This window comes from Condylostylus longicornis, unplaced genomic scaffold (genome assembly GCF_029603195.1).
Source record: "Condylostylus longicornis isolate FDR11 unplaced genomic scaffold, ASM2960319v2 ptg000091l, whole genome shotgun sequence".
NCBI lineage: Eukaryota > Metazoa > Arthropoda > Insecta > Diptera > Dolichopodidae > Condylostylus > Condylostylus longicornis.
The window spans coordinates 228,456-249,894 of NW_026578059.1; the positions used below are offsets into that span (position 1 = coordinate 228,456).

The 21,439-nt window shown below is 21.6% G+C and overlaps 1 protein-coding gene across 12 annotated transcripts in view; it reads right to left on the minus strand.

Moving 5' to 3' along the window:
- Positions 1–4,654: 4,654 nt before the first annotated feature.
- LOC129613801 (calcium-dependent secretion activator) overlaps positions 4,655–21,439 on the minus strand; it is a 104,754-nt gene continuing 87,969 nt past the window's right edge. For 9 of the 12 annotated variants that reach the window (XM_055528054.1, XM_055528057.1, XM_055528059.1 and 6 more), the window contains 3 exons: positions 16,032–16,412; positions 5,599–5,735; positions 4,657–5,232 (listed from right to left, as the gene is read on the minus strand). In XM_055528054.1, the coding sequence (XP_055384029.1) occupies positions 5,019–5,232; positions 5,599–5,735; positions 16,032–16,412 (732 nt within the window). In that variant the 3' untranslated portion in view covers positions 4,657–5,018. Of the gene's footprint in view, positions 5,233–5,598; positions 5,736–16,031; positions 16,413–21,439 lie in introns of all 12 variants that reach the window. The other 3 variants (XM_055528061.1, XM_055528064.1, XM_055528060.1) reach the window with 2 other exon arrangements.

Genomic DNA, 21,439 nt, shown 5'->3' on the forward strand with positions numbered 1-21,439 from the left:
TCATCTCAGTGCAAAATACAGTCATGATACATATGTATACTGTATTTCTAATTTGAAAATTTCACGTTTAGTACGATATTCAACCTATGTTGTTGTATAATATTGTTGAATTGTCTGTAGCAATATAATAATGCTAAAAAATTTCAAAGTTAAAATTGTTGAATTTTGTTAGTAGTATATATTTTCCATACTTGCATATCAGGGTACATATATACTTATATATTAAAATAAAATATATAAATCATTTTATTATAATAAAATATATATATACATATTAGAAGATAACAGAACATTTAAATTTCTTTCGTATTTTTATTTTTTTTTCTATAGTATATATATACGAAAATGGATAATATGGGGCGATCATAATTTCTTTAAATTTTTGTCGATAAAAAAGATAATTTAAAAATAATTTTTGAATAACAATTATTAAATATTGGTATTAATCGAATTTTAAGTTATTTGTATATATCGAATATATTTTATAATACATTGTAAAATTACCGGATTTTTAATGTTTTATAAAATTATAATCGAAAATTGAAAAAATTATATTCTTTGTTTTTCTTTTTATATTTTTCGTTTTATTCGTAAAATTCATATATATATATTATATATTTAAATTTATATATATATTTAAAAAAAAAAAATAAACATATATATATATGTACATATATATATATATATATGTACATATATATATATATATCAGTGGCTTCAAGCACAAACGACTTAAGTCTGTTTTAGTGATTTCGAGATAAATGCATTTTAAACTTTAAATTTAATTTTGAAAAAAGTTATGAAGTTTTTTGAGCCAATTTTTTTTTTGATCGAAAGATAATTAAAAAAGGAAGCGATTAACTCATAATCTGAAGTAAAACAACTAATAGTATTCTCATAATTATGAAAAAAGTGAGATAGGCGGTTATACAAAATTTATAAAAAGCACTTTGCAAAGCATAACTCGACTTAGGCGATTTGTGAAAAATTACTTTTGCATTTTCGTTAAACTTAAGTCGACTTAAGCTGTTGTTGCAAAACTGAAGATATGGTTTTAGGTGACTTAAGTTATACTAAAAAGGGAAGAAATATATATATTATTTTTACGTTATTTGATTTTTCACTCTTTTTTCAAATCATTGTCATAAAAACCATAAATTGAGGTAAAAAATGAATAAACTTCAAATAAAAATTTTTTCTAAAAGCTTAAAAATAATTTTTTCATTAAATTTAAGAAAGGTGACAGTATCTTTTATTCTCTCTCGGATTCTCCAACTAAATATGGATGAGTATCTGCTAAATCTCCAGTCTTTATCGTTTTGTAAAATTTTCGAACCAAAGGATCAATAAATTGCATCAAGTACTCTAAGTTTTTCTTTTTTGGTACTAATTTTCTCTTCTTCTTCAATTTGGAGCATGTGTTGAAAATCTAACTAGTTAACACCTCGTCTTATAAAAAATATAAAAAATCTTTGTATAAACTGTTCTTGTAAAATATTTTTGGAAGTGAATTTTTTTAAATCTGTGGTGCGACTCTTTCCACTTAAGAGAATTTCAAAAAGTAATTCAATTACAAAAAGACTTCATTGTGCAACGGATCTGACAAAGTTGTTACATTATTGTAAAAATTAGTACATAAAGTAATTTCTAAAATGAGTTTATGAGTTTGGTGTTTGTTATTTTATTTATGTACTACTCGTATAGTCCATATGACTTTCTTACTTGTTCATAATGATACTAAATGCGAATTAATTAAAATTTTTAAATCAAAAACAAAATGAAATCGAGTGTGAGTCATTACAACTACTGTAATGAAAAGTCAAATTTGATAGTGAACTCGAACTCGTATAGAAAATAATGATTCGATACTTGTGAAAATTAAATCTTGGAGACGTATTATTAATTACATATAGAAAATGGTTTGCTCGTCAGTTTTTCTCTAAGTTCTGCCGTAAAAAGTATATAGATCTCCTTAAAAAGTTGTGGTAAAGTAAATTGGTTCGGAATTTGCTCTCCTATCATAGAGTATATAAGTATTTGATTAACAAATAAACAAAGAATATTGTAAGTTTGCTCGACATTTTTATTTTAGCTGTCAGCATTTACTTTTCAATTAAGACTCCATACAAATTAACCACGAGTCAGTTTCTAGCGTTCATGTACTTGAGTGCATTCAGCAAGCCCAGTCGCGAAAGATTAAGCGAATTTTCTAACCGTTCGGCAAATTGTAAAAGGATTTTTCTTAAAAGAATAAAAGTAGAAAGCCTTTCATATTTTTTTATCTCTAAAGATATGTTCACATGCCCTATAGGACTCAAAAACTTGCTTTTGAAGGTTGTCAATTTTAAAATCAGGATCATTAATACAGTCACCACTACCAAAGTCAATTGCGGTTTTCAAAACTGTATTAACTTCGGTTTTCAAAGTAAGATCTGTAGTGTAAATACTTGTTTATTAACTATAGGACCAGTTTCGCTAATTTCTATGCTTTAAAACACACTGAATCCGTTACGTTAGTTTCAAATATATTGCAATACCTCTAACATCCGCCACAATCATCTCAGCTCTCCTAGCAAGTTCCAAAATTTTTAACGTACATTTATTAAGCGTGAATAAAGTTTATATTGGATAATTTTTGCATTATTTAACAATTTCCAACATCAGCACATTTAAAAACAATAATAAAAAACTGTCTTTGTAAAAAATACTTCCTTCGAAATAACAAAAATATCATAAATATTTGAAAATCGAAGAAATTTAATCTTACGGAAATGAGTAATAAAAAGTATAACAAAATATTGTTATTCCCAGACGTACCAATTTTATATATTGAAAACCCTTGCAAATTATAATAATTTGAATTTCCTAAAAAAATGTGTTTTACTAGTGTATAATAAAAGTATTGCTTTGTAATACAATCATTAAAATAAAAACTCTTGTTAAACACAAAAATTTGATCTTCCTAATAACATGTGTTTTACAAGGGCGTAATAAAACAACACTTTACACTTTCTTTAATAATACAATTAGACCACAAAGGCAAAACAATCTACCATCAGGTAGCTAGCCACGTGTCATTTTAACATGGGAACTTCGTCAATTGAAAAAAACATTTGTCGCAGGTAAATCACGAAATGACCTACAATATTATTTGTTAAATAAAAAAATTCAAATCTTAAACATGGGATATTTGGGTAATTAGAGCATTAAAAATGCAGGTAACTTGTGCAGATGTTTTATATTTTGGGTTAAAAAATACAACTATCTTACTTGTCGCTGAATGTAAGATTTAATTTTAACTATAGTGAACAAGTTTTAAATCACGGACATAAAATACCTACACTATATATCACATAAAATAATATGTTAAGCGTTATAAAATATTTTTTATTATAAAAAACTAAAAAATATTCTATACTGATTATGCATTATTTTGAACACTAAACGCTTAATTTTGATGTTTTGTTCTTACTTGCACGCGTTATAAAAACCTAACTCGACATAAGAAGCCTTTTGGAATATAATTGTATTTGCAATAATCGCCTAACTCGAGATGAGTTTAAAAAACTACCAATTTTTATTTTACACAAATCGCTTATGTCGAGTTAGTATTTAAAAAAACTCAAAATTAATTTTGCAACAAAAGCCTAACTCGAGATAAGCGGTTGTAAAAATTCATACAAATAAAAAAAAATGTCACTAATTTCGATTTGCAACAATAGCCTATCTCGAAATAAGTGGTTTGTCCAAAACATAAAAAAGATGTTTTCTGCTCTTAACTCGATTTAGGCGATTAGTGCAAGTGCATATGGTTGCCATTTCGAGTTAGGTCATGTGTGAATCCGACAATAACTCCGGCTACAACAGTCATAGAACCACCAAAATTTGTGAGCATATGAAACTCAAAACGGAGAATTCGCTGGTAAACATATCTCATTTTTGTCTTAACTCGAGTTAGGCGGTTTGTGTTTGAGGCCACTGATATATATATATATATATATATATATATATAAAGCGAATGCAGTTTATTTATATACTCTATTTATTTTTATATTTTTTTTTATTCTTTATATATTATATAAACTATTAATATATATATACTAATAAATATATGTATATATATATATATATATACATATATGAATATTTATATAGATATATTTTTTAAAATATATATATATTTACTATTAAATATATATATATATATATATATATATATATATATATATATATATATATATATATTTCTATATCTATATAAATATTCATATATGTATATATATATATATAAATATTTATTAGTATATATATATTAAAAGTGTATATAATATATAAAGAATAAAAAAAAATATAAAAATAAATAGAGTATATAAATAAACTGCATTCGCTTTATATATATATATATATATATATATATATATATATATACTATATTTCATGCTCGATATATATATGATTTATATTTGTATTATATATTGTTATATTTGTATTATTATATAAATGGTATATGATATATGGAATAAATTTCATATTTTCTCTAAATTCGGTATATATATCTATGTATATATATGGATATATATACATACATATAAATTTGCTTCATATTTCATATAAGTAAGTATATAACATTGCATATATATATAAATGGGAAGAAAGAATTTGTGTTTTTATATTATAATTATGTTTATTGTTTTTTATTATATATTTTTATATGTATATACATATACATAAATATACATTCATATATATTACATATATATTATAATATATATGCATATATATTAATTATGTAAATTTATATTTTATATGTGTGTAGTTGCGTTTCTTTTTTTTTGGTTTTTTTTGTTTTTTAATTATTATTTTTTTTCTAATTTATATATATATATATTTTAATTTTTTGTTTTTATACATTATCAAGTTTTAATTTAAATTATTTTGAAAAAATTTATTATTATTATTGTTATATATATTTATATATATTTATAGTATATTATATTATATATAAAATAAGCATATTGTTAGAACCAGCCGCCTCCTCCGAGTTTTGAGCTAAGACCACCGATTCCTTTGCCAAATAAATTACCAACCCGACCAGCTACCATATTTGTAACATTACTAATATTGGTGACAACATTGCCGTCCTCACCAATTGGTAATGGCAATGCGGTTGCAGCAGTCGGTTTTGGTTTTGGTGCAGCACCTTCTTCACCTTCTTCTATTCCTTCCAAATTTCTTTTTTTTTATGTATATATCGTCGTAAATATAATATTGAGACCATATATTAAAGTTGATTAAATGAAGTATATAAAACGAAGAAAATTAGAATATATGTGAGAGGAAGATATAAAAGAAAATATATGTATAATTAATAAATTTGTAAGAAATTTTATAGAGAGTATATAAGAATATATATATATGTACCAAAATGCAGATAATCTAAATAATGTCAATTTATTAATAAATTTTTTTTTGTGTTACCATATTTTTATCAAATACAGGCAATAAATTAATATTATAGTTCTGCATTTTTTTTTTAATTTTGTCTTATTTTTTTCTTATTTTATGTATAAAGTTATTTACATGTAGAAATAAACTTACTCTTCACCATCTTGATCTGGCATTGTTAAAGCACAAGTTGCTTCTTCAGTTGCCATTCTTTGTGCAACAGTTTGATACGCTTTTGAATTTAATTTTTCATCAATAACACCTTGGAGTTCAAAATCCGAATATATTTTCTGATTTTATTGAAATTAAGAGCGACGACACACACAACGATATATGTATTTATATTAGAGAGGCCGAGATAAAAATAGAGATAGAAGCGAGATGTTTTATAAACGTAAAATTCAATTTGATAACGTTAAAAATTTTCGTTTTGTTAGGTTTTTGTCCATGATATTGCGGTATATTTCCAAAAAGTTGTATACAGAATATAATGTTGAAATTCATTCGCGTTAAAAATTCATTTGCAAGTATAGAAGTTCATTTGAAAATTCATTTGTTGTTGTTATTATTCCAAAATGTATAAAAATTCAGGATTCCAGCATTTTTTTCGGATTTTATGTATTTGTTATTTATATATATAATTATTGGTAAAATATAGAAATAAAAATATTTTATATTAAAAATTCATCATTGATTTTTAAAATAAATATAAAAAATAATAATAAAAAAAAAACATTAAAAATAAAAAAATTTTTAAAAATTTTAATTTTTTAAATTGTCAATGTGATTCAAAAAGAAAAGAAAACAATAAATATAATTTTCGAAAAGTTTCAACCCCCCCCCCCCCCCCCCCCCACCTTTTTTTTATGATGGTGCTACCTTTCCACTTATAGGATATTTAAACAACGCTTTTTTGCTTATGTTGGAAATCCTTTTATAGCTTAGAATTGGAATAATTTGAATATAAAGAACGTAAACTCTATAGATTCGTTACACTTTGAATTGCTTTGAATTTTCACTTATATTATTTATAATTACTATGTATGTACATCTGTATGAAACGGCATATATAACAAATTTAACCAATATTTTTAGTTGTATAATATTAATTGCTATTAATATTAATTGCTAAGTAGGATTAGACTGCAAATTAATTATCAATAATGATAATTATTGATAATCGTGTATAGGAGCTTTATGATTTTCTATAACAATATATATATGTGGAATTATAGAATTAAATTTGGAAATTTATTTCATTCAACAAATTTCTGTGGTTAGGAAACGATTAAATTGTTATCAGTTTACTTTATTTAGCAAGATTTAAATTCAATATTATGTTGAATATTGCACAATAAGTAATTACGGATATGAATTATTGTTCAATAATAATAAATATTAATTCTTATGTCATATATATTCAAATAATCTATTTAAATGTTATACTGGGGTAATATTTCGCCATACAGTTTACTGTGTACATATACGGTAATTTTACTCTGATCTACTGATAAAGAAATAAACGGACTGAAAAAATTTAACCGGAAATATATTTTTTCGATTAAGTTAATTATCGATGGTATATATAAGCATCATTAACTTCCAAAATGTAGTAATATGCTTCTCTTCCTGTTCTTTAGATTTATTTTTCTCGTTGAATCACATTCGTCTTATATAAAGAAATGTTTACAATTAAAGCACACACTTTGCAAGTAACTTTTTTTTTCTTGAAATTTTATGTATATGTATATATATATATTTGTTTAATTATATACATATACATATATACATTTTAAAATTAAAAATCTTTAAATTTTTAATTATAAATATAAAAAATATTACAGAAAAAAAAGTTCATTACCAAATATTTACAATTTACCTGTTAACTCTAGCCCAAAAACAAAAAATATATATAATAAAATATATGTATATATATAATGTGCCTAAATACATATATTTTTTATGTATATATGTATTTATAATATGCATACACATATATTTTTTATATATTATATATTTTCATATTTTTATTAAATTTTTTCTAATTTTAAAAACGAAATTTAAAAGCGCGATTAAAATAGAAAAAACGAGAAGAACTTAATACGAGTATTCGTGTTTTTTTTTGTGTTGAAATTCTTATATTATTAATTTTATATTATGTGACTGGTTTTATTGGATCCAATATTTTAATATATAGTTAAATCATTAAAAAGGTCTTAATAAAACATTTAACTATATAAAATGTGAAACTATTACAGAAATTCGACAGTGGAATTGCATTAATACAGTATTATTCCAATTAGCATAATTATAGTTATAGCTGATTTTGTGCATTGAGGCTGAAATTACTGGAGTTTAAGCAACAATTCTCATGTCATATATGGCGGTGAGTCAGGCCGCCGTCAATATATATATATATATATTATGTGAAAGATGAATGGAGGAATATTTGTTATAGAAATAAAATAATTATATACTCGTATATAAATTGTTATTTATTTTGATTATATTGTTATTAATTTTTCTTGATTTTTAGATATAGGAGATATAAAAGTTATCTCAAAATATTACGTATGTAGTTTGTTTTCTTTTAAATCGTTATATATATATATATATATAGGGAATTTTAATTCAAAATGTTTTTAATATACATTTTAATTTTATAAAAATAACATAATTTTTGAATTAATTTTAACTAATAGAATAATATATAAGTTATTTTTTTTGGTGTCAAGTACGAGTATAAATAAATAGCAGTATATTTGAATCTGTATCGAAAATTAATGAGTGTTGAATAATCAAAATGCAGATTTAAGGTAAAATTGACTTTTTCTTCGTAATATATTAATATTGCTTGTAATGATCAATTTGGAATTTTAATTATTTTCACTTTTATATTATAATTCGTGGATTCAAAATTGCAGTAAAACGGTTGTCTAATAAACACAATTCAGCAATTAGAATTTTAAAGCTAGATCATGTATTAATATCGTGCTTATTATTGCAATATTGAAATTCGGAAACTTTATAATATTACAGAATTTTGAGTAAATTTTGTTATATAGCGCATTTTATGGATATGTTAACTGAATTTCGCATATATTAAACCCATTCACATTGAAAATTTAATTTCACCAATATTAAAAACAAGTACATTATATCAATATTATAATTATATCCGTAATGTTAAAAATTAAATAAACATTATTATAGAATTAGAACTTATTATAACTGATTTGTACATACGCAATTGATTGAATGAAATATAAAATAAATAAATAAATGTTTCTTACATACACGTTTAATAAATACTTACATACACGCTTAATATTATCTTCAGAATTATACGTTACTTTAACGTAAACGACTATTTATCCCGTATATGAATATAGGGGTGGGCAAACAATATAGTGCTCGAATATTTACCGTCATAGACGATATGTCTTAATTTTTTTTTAAATATAAAATTGTTTAAAGAAATTCTCTGTAGAATTCTGAAATCAAAATTAAAGTGACGGTATATTAATACCGTGTTGGTATCTATTACGGTATTAATTGAATATTTACTTTAAAGATTGTTTTCTTTGAAAATTGCCTTAAGTGACGGTATTTATATACAACTCAGTTTATGAATAGTAATTACTGAACATTGCAGCATTATATTGAAATTTTTAGGTTAAATTGAAATTTCTGTCTTAAATCTATGTTACGTCATATTATCATTTATATGTACATTACGGATATTTTTTCAAATTAAAATTCATTTCTTACATTTAATAAATATATAGGAAGTTAACAGGTAAAAGAAAAGAAAAGAGAAGAAAAAAAAAAAAGAAATGAAAAAAAAAAAACGAAGATTAAATTACGAAAAATGCAAAAAATATTTTTTTTTTTCTGTATGTGTGTTTTAAGAAAACGAGGTGTTGCAGTCACATAAAAAGACAAAAATTATCTTTAATAAAATTATTGGTGCAAAATTTTTTTCATTCACTTATTTTTATGGTACAATTATGTGGTCTTAAAGCAAAAAGCGTCTTCTTTTGGCTTAAGAGACTTTCAATTTTTTATCGCACTCTTATTTATACTATCATACAAACAATATCTTTTGTTCAGTCTGTGTTTCGTGCCGTCTGCATTTATATATGAACAGAGGAAAACAAAGAAAATATTTTAAGAAATTTTTTTTCTTTGGCAATATTAAATTTTCACAAAAAACTATAATACATATATATTGCTTGTCTAATTAAGACGTTTGTGCCTTGTGACCACTGATTTATATGCTGTTTATAAATCACGTTGATTTAAATTACTCTATGTTTCATAAAAATCTGTAAAATTCAATAATTATTAAATCTGTTTTTTTTTTTTTTTTTTGAAGATGCAGCGCAAAAAAGCTCATATTTTTTGTGTGTGATAATTGAAAAATTTTTACTTTTCAAAAAAATATTGTATATATTTTGAATGTATAAATAAAAAAAAATTATATTGTTGGAAAAATATTATTTGTTTTAAATGCTTAATATCCAAAAACTGCAGCATACGTTAATGTATACTAATTTATTATATTCAATTCAGCAATAATATATATAATTCAGAAGGTATAAATTGAGTCATATATGCATAAGAGACAAAAAAAATTAGTAATAAAAAAAGTAAATGATAGGAAAATTTTGTTATTAAGTTTTAAATATTAAAAATTTCTATCTCGAAATCATTTTCGTTCTTATATTCAAAAATTTAATTTCTCCATTATACGATAAAAATGTTGAAGATATATGCATTTGTCTTTATGTATTGGAATGTTTACGAAATCACAAAAAATAATGTTGCCATAATTTATTAACTACGTTAAGAATATCGTTTAACATATAAATATTTATGTTATACTGATATACATAATTCCAGAATATTTGCTGAATTGAGAGTTTGGAACATATAAAAAACGTTACGTGGACTTAAAAACTTAAATCTGACATATAATGAGCATTATTTTTAACATTAAATTAATATTGTAATTTTATAATAAACCTGTGAAACAAAATATTTATTACATAATTCAGCTTATAAATTTTATAATTGCTGAATGATGTAAATAATATACGATAAGATTGCACAATTGCATTTTTTTGTGCTAAAAATTTTCAATTTTTATACAATTAGTATTTTTAAACTGAACATTTTTTGGTATATATATATTTAATATTATATCGCAACTATGTGGAATATCAAAATGTATAAATTATTATTATTTCTATATTTTATATTTGAATTTAAATAGCAATTGTAATCTTTGAATAAAAATAGAATTGTTTTACAATATTTTTATTGTAATTTTTTTAAAGATTTGTTAATTTTTTTTTCTGATTTAAAATGAAAAACTTTTAAAAATGCAGTAAAAGTTAACAATATAATAAATCCTAAGGTTATGCAAAATAAGTATATAATTTTTTTTAAAAATGAGAAAATTGCATGCGATTTTAATATTCTCTTAAATTTTTTTAATTGTGACTTCAAAATTTTCGATAATACTTTCTTATAATGCAATTATCCTTAAAATTGGAATTGTAATAGTATTGTTACAATGTAGAAATCAGCATATAAATTTCAAATGCTTTACTGTGTATAAATACGGTATTATTACAATTCCGATAAAATTTGAATTACATATTATAATACGGGTTACGGCAATTTTGAAGTCACCTATATTGTTATGAATAATTAATATGATAAGTATTATAATAATTATGATAATATATTTGAGTATAATTTGAATTTAAAATATTATTTCATAAAATATATATATAATAGAATCTTGATATAATTACATAATGATATTATTTCAATTGAATTTGGAAAGGCAAATGTTCTGTGTTTCGATATTTCAAATCGATGTGAAAAATTTGAACATTAAATTTGATGTCCCATAAAAAACTAACGCATCTATACATAAATTTAATGAAATATTTTTGTGAATCGAAAAATATACATTTCGATTTACTTTATAGTTATATCAAGCTGCAAAAGCCCTGATAACACGATCTTGCTTTCTTACTCATTTTTTATTCACTTTCAAATCAGAATTATAAGTATTTTGTAATGGATGTTTCACTTTTCCAGTAAGATTACTCATTTTTTTAATCGGATTTTTGCTTTTTTTCTCAAACTATTGACTAAATGTTTCATTTTCAAAAACAAAGTGAAAAACTTTTGTATACAATTTAAAAAAATGAGATACGAAATTGGAATAATTCTTCTCACTCGAAAATTACATTATTCAAGTATATGATATTCAAGTATTTTTACTCAGTTTCTTCTCACTTTCCGAGTAAAATAGCGAAATAGACAATCAGGCCCTTAAACTTTTATTGAGTTGAAAATACTTTTATGGGGGTTTTTTTACTACTAACTTATTTCTTTTTCAATCTCATCTTATAAATCTTTCAAACTTTACAAATATAGTATTATGTGATAATTTGATTTTTGGTCATAAATTGTAATTTTTGAATTGTGTTACAAACAGTTACAATATACACAATTTCGAATTCACGGATGTTTTAATTCATTTATTATATGTTATGTTAATGTAGTGAAAAGTAAGTTATTAAATGTATATATATATTCATAAATTGGAGAAATATTCCGATATGGCCGCTCTGGTCCCTGATTCCATACAAGGAGAAACATTTTTTTGATTTTCTATCATTCATCTGTTTTATATTTAATTTTATGAAGAAATTTTTATCATTAAATTGAGAAGAAACAGGTTTAAATTTTAAAGAACAACAAATTTAATATTAATAATGAATTATACAATTATTTCAATATCGATTTGAATTTATTTGAAGTTCTAAGAACATTAAGGCAAAATGAAATTTTTTGTTGAAAAATCAAACCAGAAAATTATTTTCAATTATAATATGATAAATTTAGTATGAAAATATTGATTTATATTTTAATGAAGATTTAAATGTATATTGTAGAGTGATGAATATATATTTATATTTTATAAATGAACAAATTATTTTTCATTATAAATGAATAATATATTTAAAGCAACTAAGCAGAAATAATTGCATATATTTAGATTTTTTGTTCTGAAAATGAATATAATATAAATATAATGGATTGAGGTTTGATATTATGTAGTTTAAATTTGAATTATTGTGACATTAAATAGAGTAAATGCGGAGATAAATATAGCTACATGTATACATGTATACACAAAAACTGTTTGATTATTTAACATTTCAATTTTATTTGTTGAATTCTGTATATTACGAGTACTTATATAATATAGTATTGGAATTTAGATGTCGATGTTAATTGAAATTAATTATATAACATAGTTTACACATCAATGCATACGTGATATATCATATATATGGCCAAGCCAAATTATTCGGTAATATTTATATATTCCATAAATATTCCTGGATTTTTTTTTTCATGTATTAATTTGATAATGTATTTGAAATGTAATTATGGTTTGAATATATTTTGAAATCATTATGATATAAATATTTTAAATGATTACGTATACAAAATGGATAAAAGATAATATCAAAATATAGATCAATGCAAAAATATTATTGATGTGCAAATGATTGCTTAGTTATATTTAATGGTATAGTTGAATTATAAGACTTAAGTAAATATACTCCTCCTCAATGCGTACCATATCATCATAATTAATTATTATTATTCATTTGATTTAATATTCGAATTTTCGTTTTTGTTATTTTCTTTAAAATTATTTTTTATAATATTTCAAAATAAGCCGAACTATATAAGAATATTATATAAAATTATTAAAAAAAAACAAAATAGAAAAGAAAAATATTATATGAAAAAAGTGCGTTTAAAAAAAATATTCATTTTATTATTTCCATAACTTCAAAATTACAGTAATATACTTGTATTAAAACACATTTCAGCTTTAAAGTTATATACAATACTGAATTGTGTATCAATAAAGTATTATTGTAATTTTGAGATCAAATTGTTTTTATAAGCGTTTCTTACATAAAATTTAAAAAATATCAACATATATTACATAATATATTTGATAATATAAATTATTTTTTGGTATATACTCTCGTATGTAACGTGTATATGATATTTCTGACACCAAAATTGCACTAATATTAAAATATTACTAAAACAATTCAACTTTTATATATAATTATAGGTGAATTTTTCGTAGTAATATGAACTTTATTTTGTACTGTATATGTACTGTATACACAGTAGTATTAATGCAATAGAAATGCCAGAGTATATATATATATAATTAATATAAATTTCAAATCAAATATATACAAAATATATATAAAATCTAACATAATGCATCCAGCACCAAAATATATTTGGTTTTGTCAATTTTTCTGTTCCCTATTATGATAAGCTTGCAATTTTTTTTTTTTCATAAAATCTAATATAAGCAGGATACATTAAATTGATTTGTGTTTTTTTTTTTTGTTATTAAATTCAAAACATATACAGATAAGATATTCAAATTTGTTACTTAATAGTAAAAAGATTAATTATTTATAATTATATATGTAAATATTAGCGACACGCATTTAAAAATTGAAAATAAAGGACACTATATGAAACAAATTGCCCTACATTAGGCGGCTTTAGATTTTAATTTTTTTTCTGAACGTTCTTTACGTTAATTATTGGTTTTTTTAATTCTTTTTAATTTTTAATAAAAATATTGCAATTTCACTAAACAAATTTGAATATGTTATATCTGTGCTTTCAATTTAATATAAAAAAAAAATCAATTAATATCGCGTGTACTATCATTTAAAATTTTATAACAAAATATAATTGCAATCTAATTCAATTGAAACAAAAAGATATATTAAAAGTATATATATTTGGGGCTAGGTAAATGCATATCTAGGTAGACGTTATATATACGATAAATGAAAAAATTATTCAAAAGCTCCTATTATATAACTATAAAATTACATTTATTCTTTTTTTAATTTTATTTAATTATAGGGATACATTTTTAGTATGTATATGATTATCTATAGTTTATCTTAGGTATAGCATGATAACAAAGCTGTTTTTATTTAGTTCTCAAAGCTACTTCATGAAAATATAACAACAATATACATACAATAAATATATTTAAAAAAAAAATGAATAATATATTTTCCTGCCCTCCAGATTATAAAAAATAAAAACGAAAGTTGTTTTCCAATTGGTTTTAAACAGCTATAGATTCTTTTCAGGAGAAATCATTGTGTTATCAACTGGACTTTTAGTTATGGCTTTTATTAATTTATATATTTTTGTACTTATATATTAAGAAATAATTAATTAATATTAAATTTCTGTTTGCCATACCCAAAATATCTGACAAGAAATACTTCCCTAAGAAGGTTTCTCAAAGAATTCGATAGTATGACAGTTTAATGTATTAAGAAAAAAATTTGAAATTTTTCTAGGTAAGTTAAATTAAAAGTTTGCTATTTTAGCATCATTAAAACTTGAAAAAAGGGTTTTTTAGGGGATATTTTTATAACAACATACTATGCAATATAGTTTAATAGCGACCAGTTTTTCGGTCGCTTATATGCTGATCACATTAGATTTTTTTTTGTTATAACAAGGAAGTGAAAAGGTTTTTATGTTTTTGTACACAAAAAAAAAAAATACAGAGACTACATAATATTATATGCAAATAATATTTTAAAGTGTTTATATAAATAATATTTTGTATTAAAATATTTTGTTATTTTAAATTTTTTACCATGCGTATATGTGTAAATATATTGATTATATAATACAAAAATATGCTGTTTGTTGTGTATTAGTCAAATTTGACTTTTTGTATTTCTTGTTTTTTTTTTTCTATTGCTCTGCAGCTTAAAAGCATTTTTATTATACAATACGAAAAAAATTAAAATACGTTACATGTGTATATCATTGATATATATATGTATATATTTACTTTTCGGAATAAAAATTGTAACATATATATCTACAAATATCATATGTATACAAATATATTACATATATATATATATATATATATATATATATATATATATATATAAAAAATATATATATATATATAATATATATATATATATATATATATATATATATATATATATATATATATATATATATATATATAAAAAATATATATATATATAATATATATATATATATATAAATATTTATATATATATATATATATATATATATATATATATATATATATATATATATATATATACACAAATGCATTCCACATATTATTACATAATTTGATATATATGTATATAGATATGTATATGTATACATATGTATATATTAATAATAAAATTTAAAAACTAGCACAATTTTATATACATTCTATGCACATATACAATATAAATTATAATTGTACACATGTATTTAATACACACACACATAATACGCTATATATTTAATAAAATATCCAAAAAAAAGTTTTTTTATATATAGAAGAAAAAAAAACAAAAAAAAAATAAGAAGACAATACAAACTATAGATTTTTTTTTTTCTTGACATTTTTCTTTTTTTTTTTTGTACATTCTTACCTTAACAATATGTGATAGACATGTGCATTGATAAAAATGCAATGAATGATCCAAACGTTCTGATAACCAATTACATAGCATGTTTATTTGTTGTGTATACCAAACTTCAAAGAAATTAATAATCCATAAATCATCGCTAATTTTACCACGTATTTGATCCATATTATTTCTAGCAAAATTAACATAACCTTGGCCTAAATCTTTACCCGAACCTGATACATTCGTAAAACTTAATATTGAACCAATTAAACTACCCTCATCATAACGTGATAATTTTGATAATGAGGCCTCTAATACAGACATTAATTTACCAATTAAACCTTGGTTCATATTCGCTAGGGTTTTATCAATTTGATCGTCAACTTTGGCATGATATTTGTACTATTTTTTTGTGTTTTTATTTTTGATTTTTTTTTTCAATAACAAAATTTATTTCAATTTGAAAAATTGGCATATATGAAATATTAAAAAGTAAAAAAAAAAAAAATTTAAAAAAAATATTTATGTAATTTTTTTTCATTTTTTATTTAAATTGTATGTAAATATATGTATATTATAAAAGTTTAAATAATAAATTTAAAAAAAAAAAACAAAAATAAAAGAAAATAACTTAGACACAATATTTTTTTTTATGTATGTTTAAATTTATATTAAATTTTTAATTATTAATATTAGTCTATGATTTCAAAATTTTCATTAGCTGAATTGTGTACTAATATACAATTTATATTGTATATATATATACAATTAATTCTGGAATTATAGCTGAATTTCTTATTTACATAAATAAAATACCCAAATCGGCAATTATAATTATACTACATTAGTCGCAATATCCAATATCAGTAATTTTTGCAATTTCAAAGTAACGTACAGAATATTTTGTTTTTTTTTTTTGTTGGTTTATTGTAGCCTATATATAATAATGCTATGGTATTCATATTATTATGTATATATATAGGTGGGAATTTCACATAATTAAGTCAGTATGTATAAAATAAAAAATTTATTTATTTTTTATTTGATTTTGGTTACAGACGTAATATAGCATTTACCTTACGAAATTTATACGAAATAATATGCCTAATATGTACAAAGAGAAGAAGAATAATTATAAAAGAAACTTTTTGTCTCGGTAAAATTTATTACCAATTTATTATTAAATTTTAATTTTTTTTTAATTGCTTAAGTTTTTAGTATATGGCAATAAATGTATGTTCGATCTTATTTAACTATATCAAATAAAGGCAACCGTTTGGAAATGTCTTGTTCCAAAATGGGTTTAAAACTATATACATATACTTATATTACAATTCAGTTTATCAAATATTTGAATTGAAATATTAAAGTATATTTATATATATATATATATGTATATTGTATTAATTATATATGAATTTTTTTTTGATTCTCGTAGATATTTTTGCTTTATATAAATATTTTATATATATATATATCTAAAACTGGTTATCAGAAGAATGTTTATTCACCTCTATTCTCATCAAAATTTAATTTAATAAGGAAAAAAATAATTTGAAATTAGAAAAAAGTGTTGTAAAATAAAATAGGATCTGTTTTTTTCTTGTTTATTTTGTTATTGTGTTTCAAAAGTAAAAAATATTAATACTGCACTGTTGGCCGGTTGAATTCAAAAAAACAATAGATTGTTTAATGATATTTTACATAATATTATATGATTATTCCTTCTGATTTGAATTAATGATATAAATTAACTTCAAAGTTGTACAGTAATAAATTGTATTCCTGTATATACAATTTAATAATTGACAATTATATAAGCCGCATTGTGCTAAGCAATTAAAGTATATCACTCAATTTATAGACAACATGGTTAACCATATATAAAATTTGGTGATACATACATATGAGTATATTCTATTTTTTTAATTTTATACAATATTGAAATATTCTGAATATATACTTAAATATTTAGGTAATTTATTGTAATTTTGAATTCCCCCAAATACACATATTTACACGCACAAATTCTATCACAAAATTAATTAAAAAAAAAATTATTAGTGTCTACCAAAATGCAAATCTGTAATTGCCAACTTTTAATTGTTCAGCAAAATATACAATTTCAATTGTATGAATCATAAATAAATCGCTTAAATGTTTGCTTTGCATCAAGGTATCAACCATCATAGCGTACAGTTGAGTAAGAATTTTCGAAATTAGATATAAAAGAAAATTTATATGTTATTATTTGAAAAAATATTGTAGGCATATATATAGATTTTTTTAAAAGTATATACGTTCGAATTCTATAATGTATACTTTGCAAAATAAAATAATATTTAAATACAGAATATATACAGAAAATTCGATTTTTCTTGATTTCCGACATTATTCAAATTACTTTTATTCAAATCAAAAATATTGCATACTTTTAGGGATGGAGGAAAAAAAATTTAAAAAGTCAGTTTATTGCATGCATTTATGTATGATGCAAAAAAATATTGAAAAAAGTGTCAACACAGGGGTCGAACTAAAGGGTTAATTATCTTAGTTAAGAAAAATAACTTTTTTTGATGATGTTGAATTCGCTTGTAGCTTTCTGCATTTACGGAAAATTAGAAAAGCTAAAAGTTTCAGAAATATAAGGTGTGGAAAATTCATATTTTACGAATTTCTAGTGGCGTTAACTTAAGAGTATGATGATGCAAAAAAAATTTCTTCCAACGAAATAAATATTATTCGTTGGTTTCTAAAAGAAGCTGAAATTTTAAACTCTTACAAGTTACCTTCTAGAAGAAAAACGATATAAAAAACGATGTAAAGAAAAGGTTTTTAAAGAACGGTTATGTTCAACTATGCTATGCCGAGGTAGAAGAAGCCGTAGCCACTAATTTTTTATACGTTTGCAAAATTTCACGAAATGTTATTTTTAGAATTTTGATATGACGGACAGAATTGATACTTCAATATTATGGAACTCATGATATATATTATAAATATTAAAAAAAAATATTACAATTTCATTATATATAATGAAATAATTAAAAATATGTGCATATATAATATCGCTGATTCAAAAGTTTGGAAGAATTACGGTATTTATACGAAATTCAGCTTATGAATTGTGTATGAAATTAATTAGTAGTATATGCAGTTCAAACGTCATGGTGTATATATATATGTACATATATAAATATCAAAAATCATATACATTACCTACAATATTTATATTTTTTTGTGTTGTTTAATATTTTGAAAAACAAAAATGTCAAAAAAATATAATATATAAGTGTTTAATATTTAAAATGACGTTTTTATTTTATCAATTTATAGTGATTAATCGCAATAAGTTTTTAGTAGGAAATTATTTTTTAAATATTCATTTATATAGATAATCATAGTAAAAACATTCTCTAAATAATGAAAAATAATTATACACGTATATACATTCAAAATGAACATGTATATGTATATCATTATTTTTCTGTTTTTTGTTTTAACAAATATATATTTAATTTTTATATATTTGTATATAAGACAAAACAAATTGAGAATAACCCAATAAATCGCAAAAATGTTGTCAAGTGTTATTAATAAATTTAAAATCGGTAAATTTTATTAAGGGTTAAATGTATTTGTAAAAAAAAAATCATACAAAAAGGTATTAAAAACAAAAAAGTGATTAAATTTTGTGCCTGTTTTTCTACGAGTATTTCTTAAAAATAAATGAAATAAGAAAAAAATGTATTATATAAAAAGAAAAGAAAAAATTGGTGATATGCTGATCAGATTCCTAAATTTTTCACTTAGAATCCTATATAGTTTACGTTATTAATATATAGGGTTAATATTATTGATATAATTGGTGATATGATTAATAATAATAGTATATGTATATTAGTAATTTATTAATAAATTTGGAAAATTGCCTGTAATGGTTTGGGTTTGTATATGTTGTCGCAGGGTGGTAGACCTGATTTTTATATAGATGATCATTTGGATAAGTAACAATATCTAGACATTTTAAGAACGAACCTGGTAAACAGTGTTGAAAAATCTGGTCTTCTTTGTCGTTATAATTTTTTTTGGGGATAACGATTCAAAGCATAAATCTTATTTTGTAAGAAGCTGTTTGCTTTATGACTGCCAAAAAGTGCTCGACATATTCCCCCAAAGTCCAAACCTCAATTCAATTGAGAATTTGTGGACCCACTTAAAGAAGAATGTGGTGAAAAGACTACCAGAGGAGATATATAACAGTAGAATGGTTCGAAATTCCGGAATAAATTGATATAAAAAAATTGATTACTTCTATGAAACTAAGGCCTTGAGTAGTTCTTAATCTAAAGGCTACCACACAAAATATTAAATTTAACTATTATAGCTGCATTTTATTTTTTTTAATATTAGATTAAAAAAACTAATTTTAAAAAGTCTTTATTTACATTCTAATTTGTCGAACTTCTTTGTCTCTTTTCTTATGTGGTTTCTTCATTAAATATAATTATTTTAATGCAATTACATTTTTAAAGGACTAAAAGAAGATTTTATTAAAGACTAAAAGTAATTTTTTTTTTAAATTTTTTCATTTTGAAAAGACTTTCTATACATTTTGTAGATATATAGATTCAGATATAAATATGACAAATACTAAGGCACATTATATTATGGTATATGAGTATATACTAAATATATGAATAATTATCGTAAATTTTTTCAAAAAATTTCATATACGTGAAATTTATCTAAGTTATACTGTATATGTAGTTGTATATAATTTTACTAAATCACCTGAAATAAAGTTTTTATTATCGTATATAGAGAAAATCTTTAATATTTTTTGTTTTGTTTGTAAGTTAAGGCCACTGATATATTAGTTTTGTGTCTGAATAATAGAAAAGTTCAATTTTCTTTTATAACATATATATATATTATATATTATATATATATACATATAAATATTTATATATCAATATAATATATTAAAAATGTATTTATATGTATGTATATATATATATATAAATATATATATGTAATGAAAATATATTATATAAATTTTATTTATATATATATAATTTTGATTTATTTTTTATTTGTAATAGTTACGATTCAAATTCGATTGGTAAAATTTGCGATACCCTGCATATTATTAACAAAATTCAAACAGTAACAAATTTTGTTTTTGTTTTTTTTACTAAATCTAAAATTTATTTTTAATAAATTTACTTTTAAATATATTGAATTACAAAAATAAATATTTTCTTTCTAAACTATAATGAATTAATTAATTTGATTATAATAAAAAAATAAAAATTTGCTTAATATTTTATATAAATATTTTTATATTCGTATGTGATGTGAAAACAAAAAAAATCAAATGTACTCATTTATATACTATGAATTTAATTAAAAAAAATAAATAAATA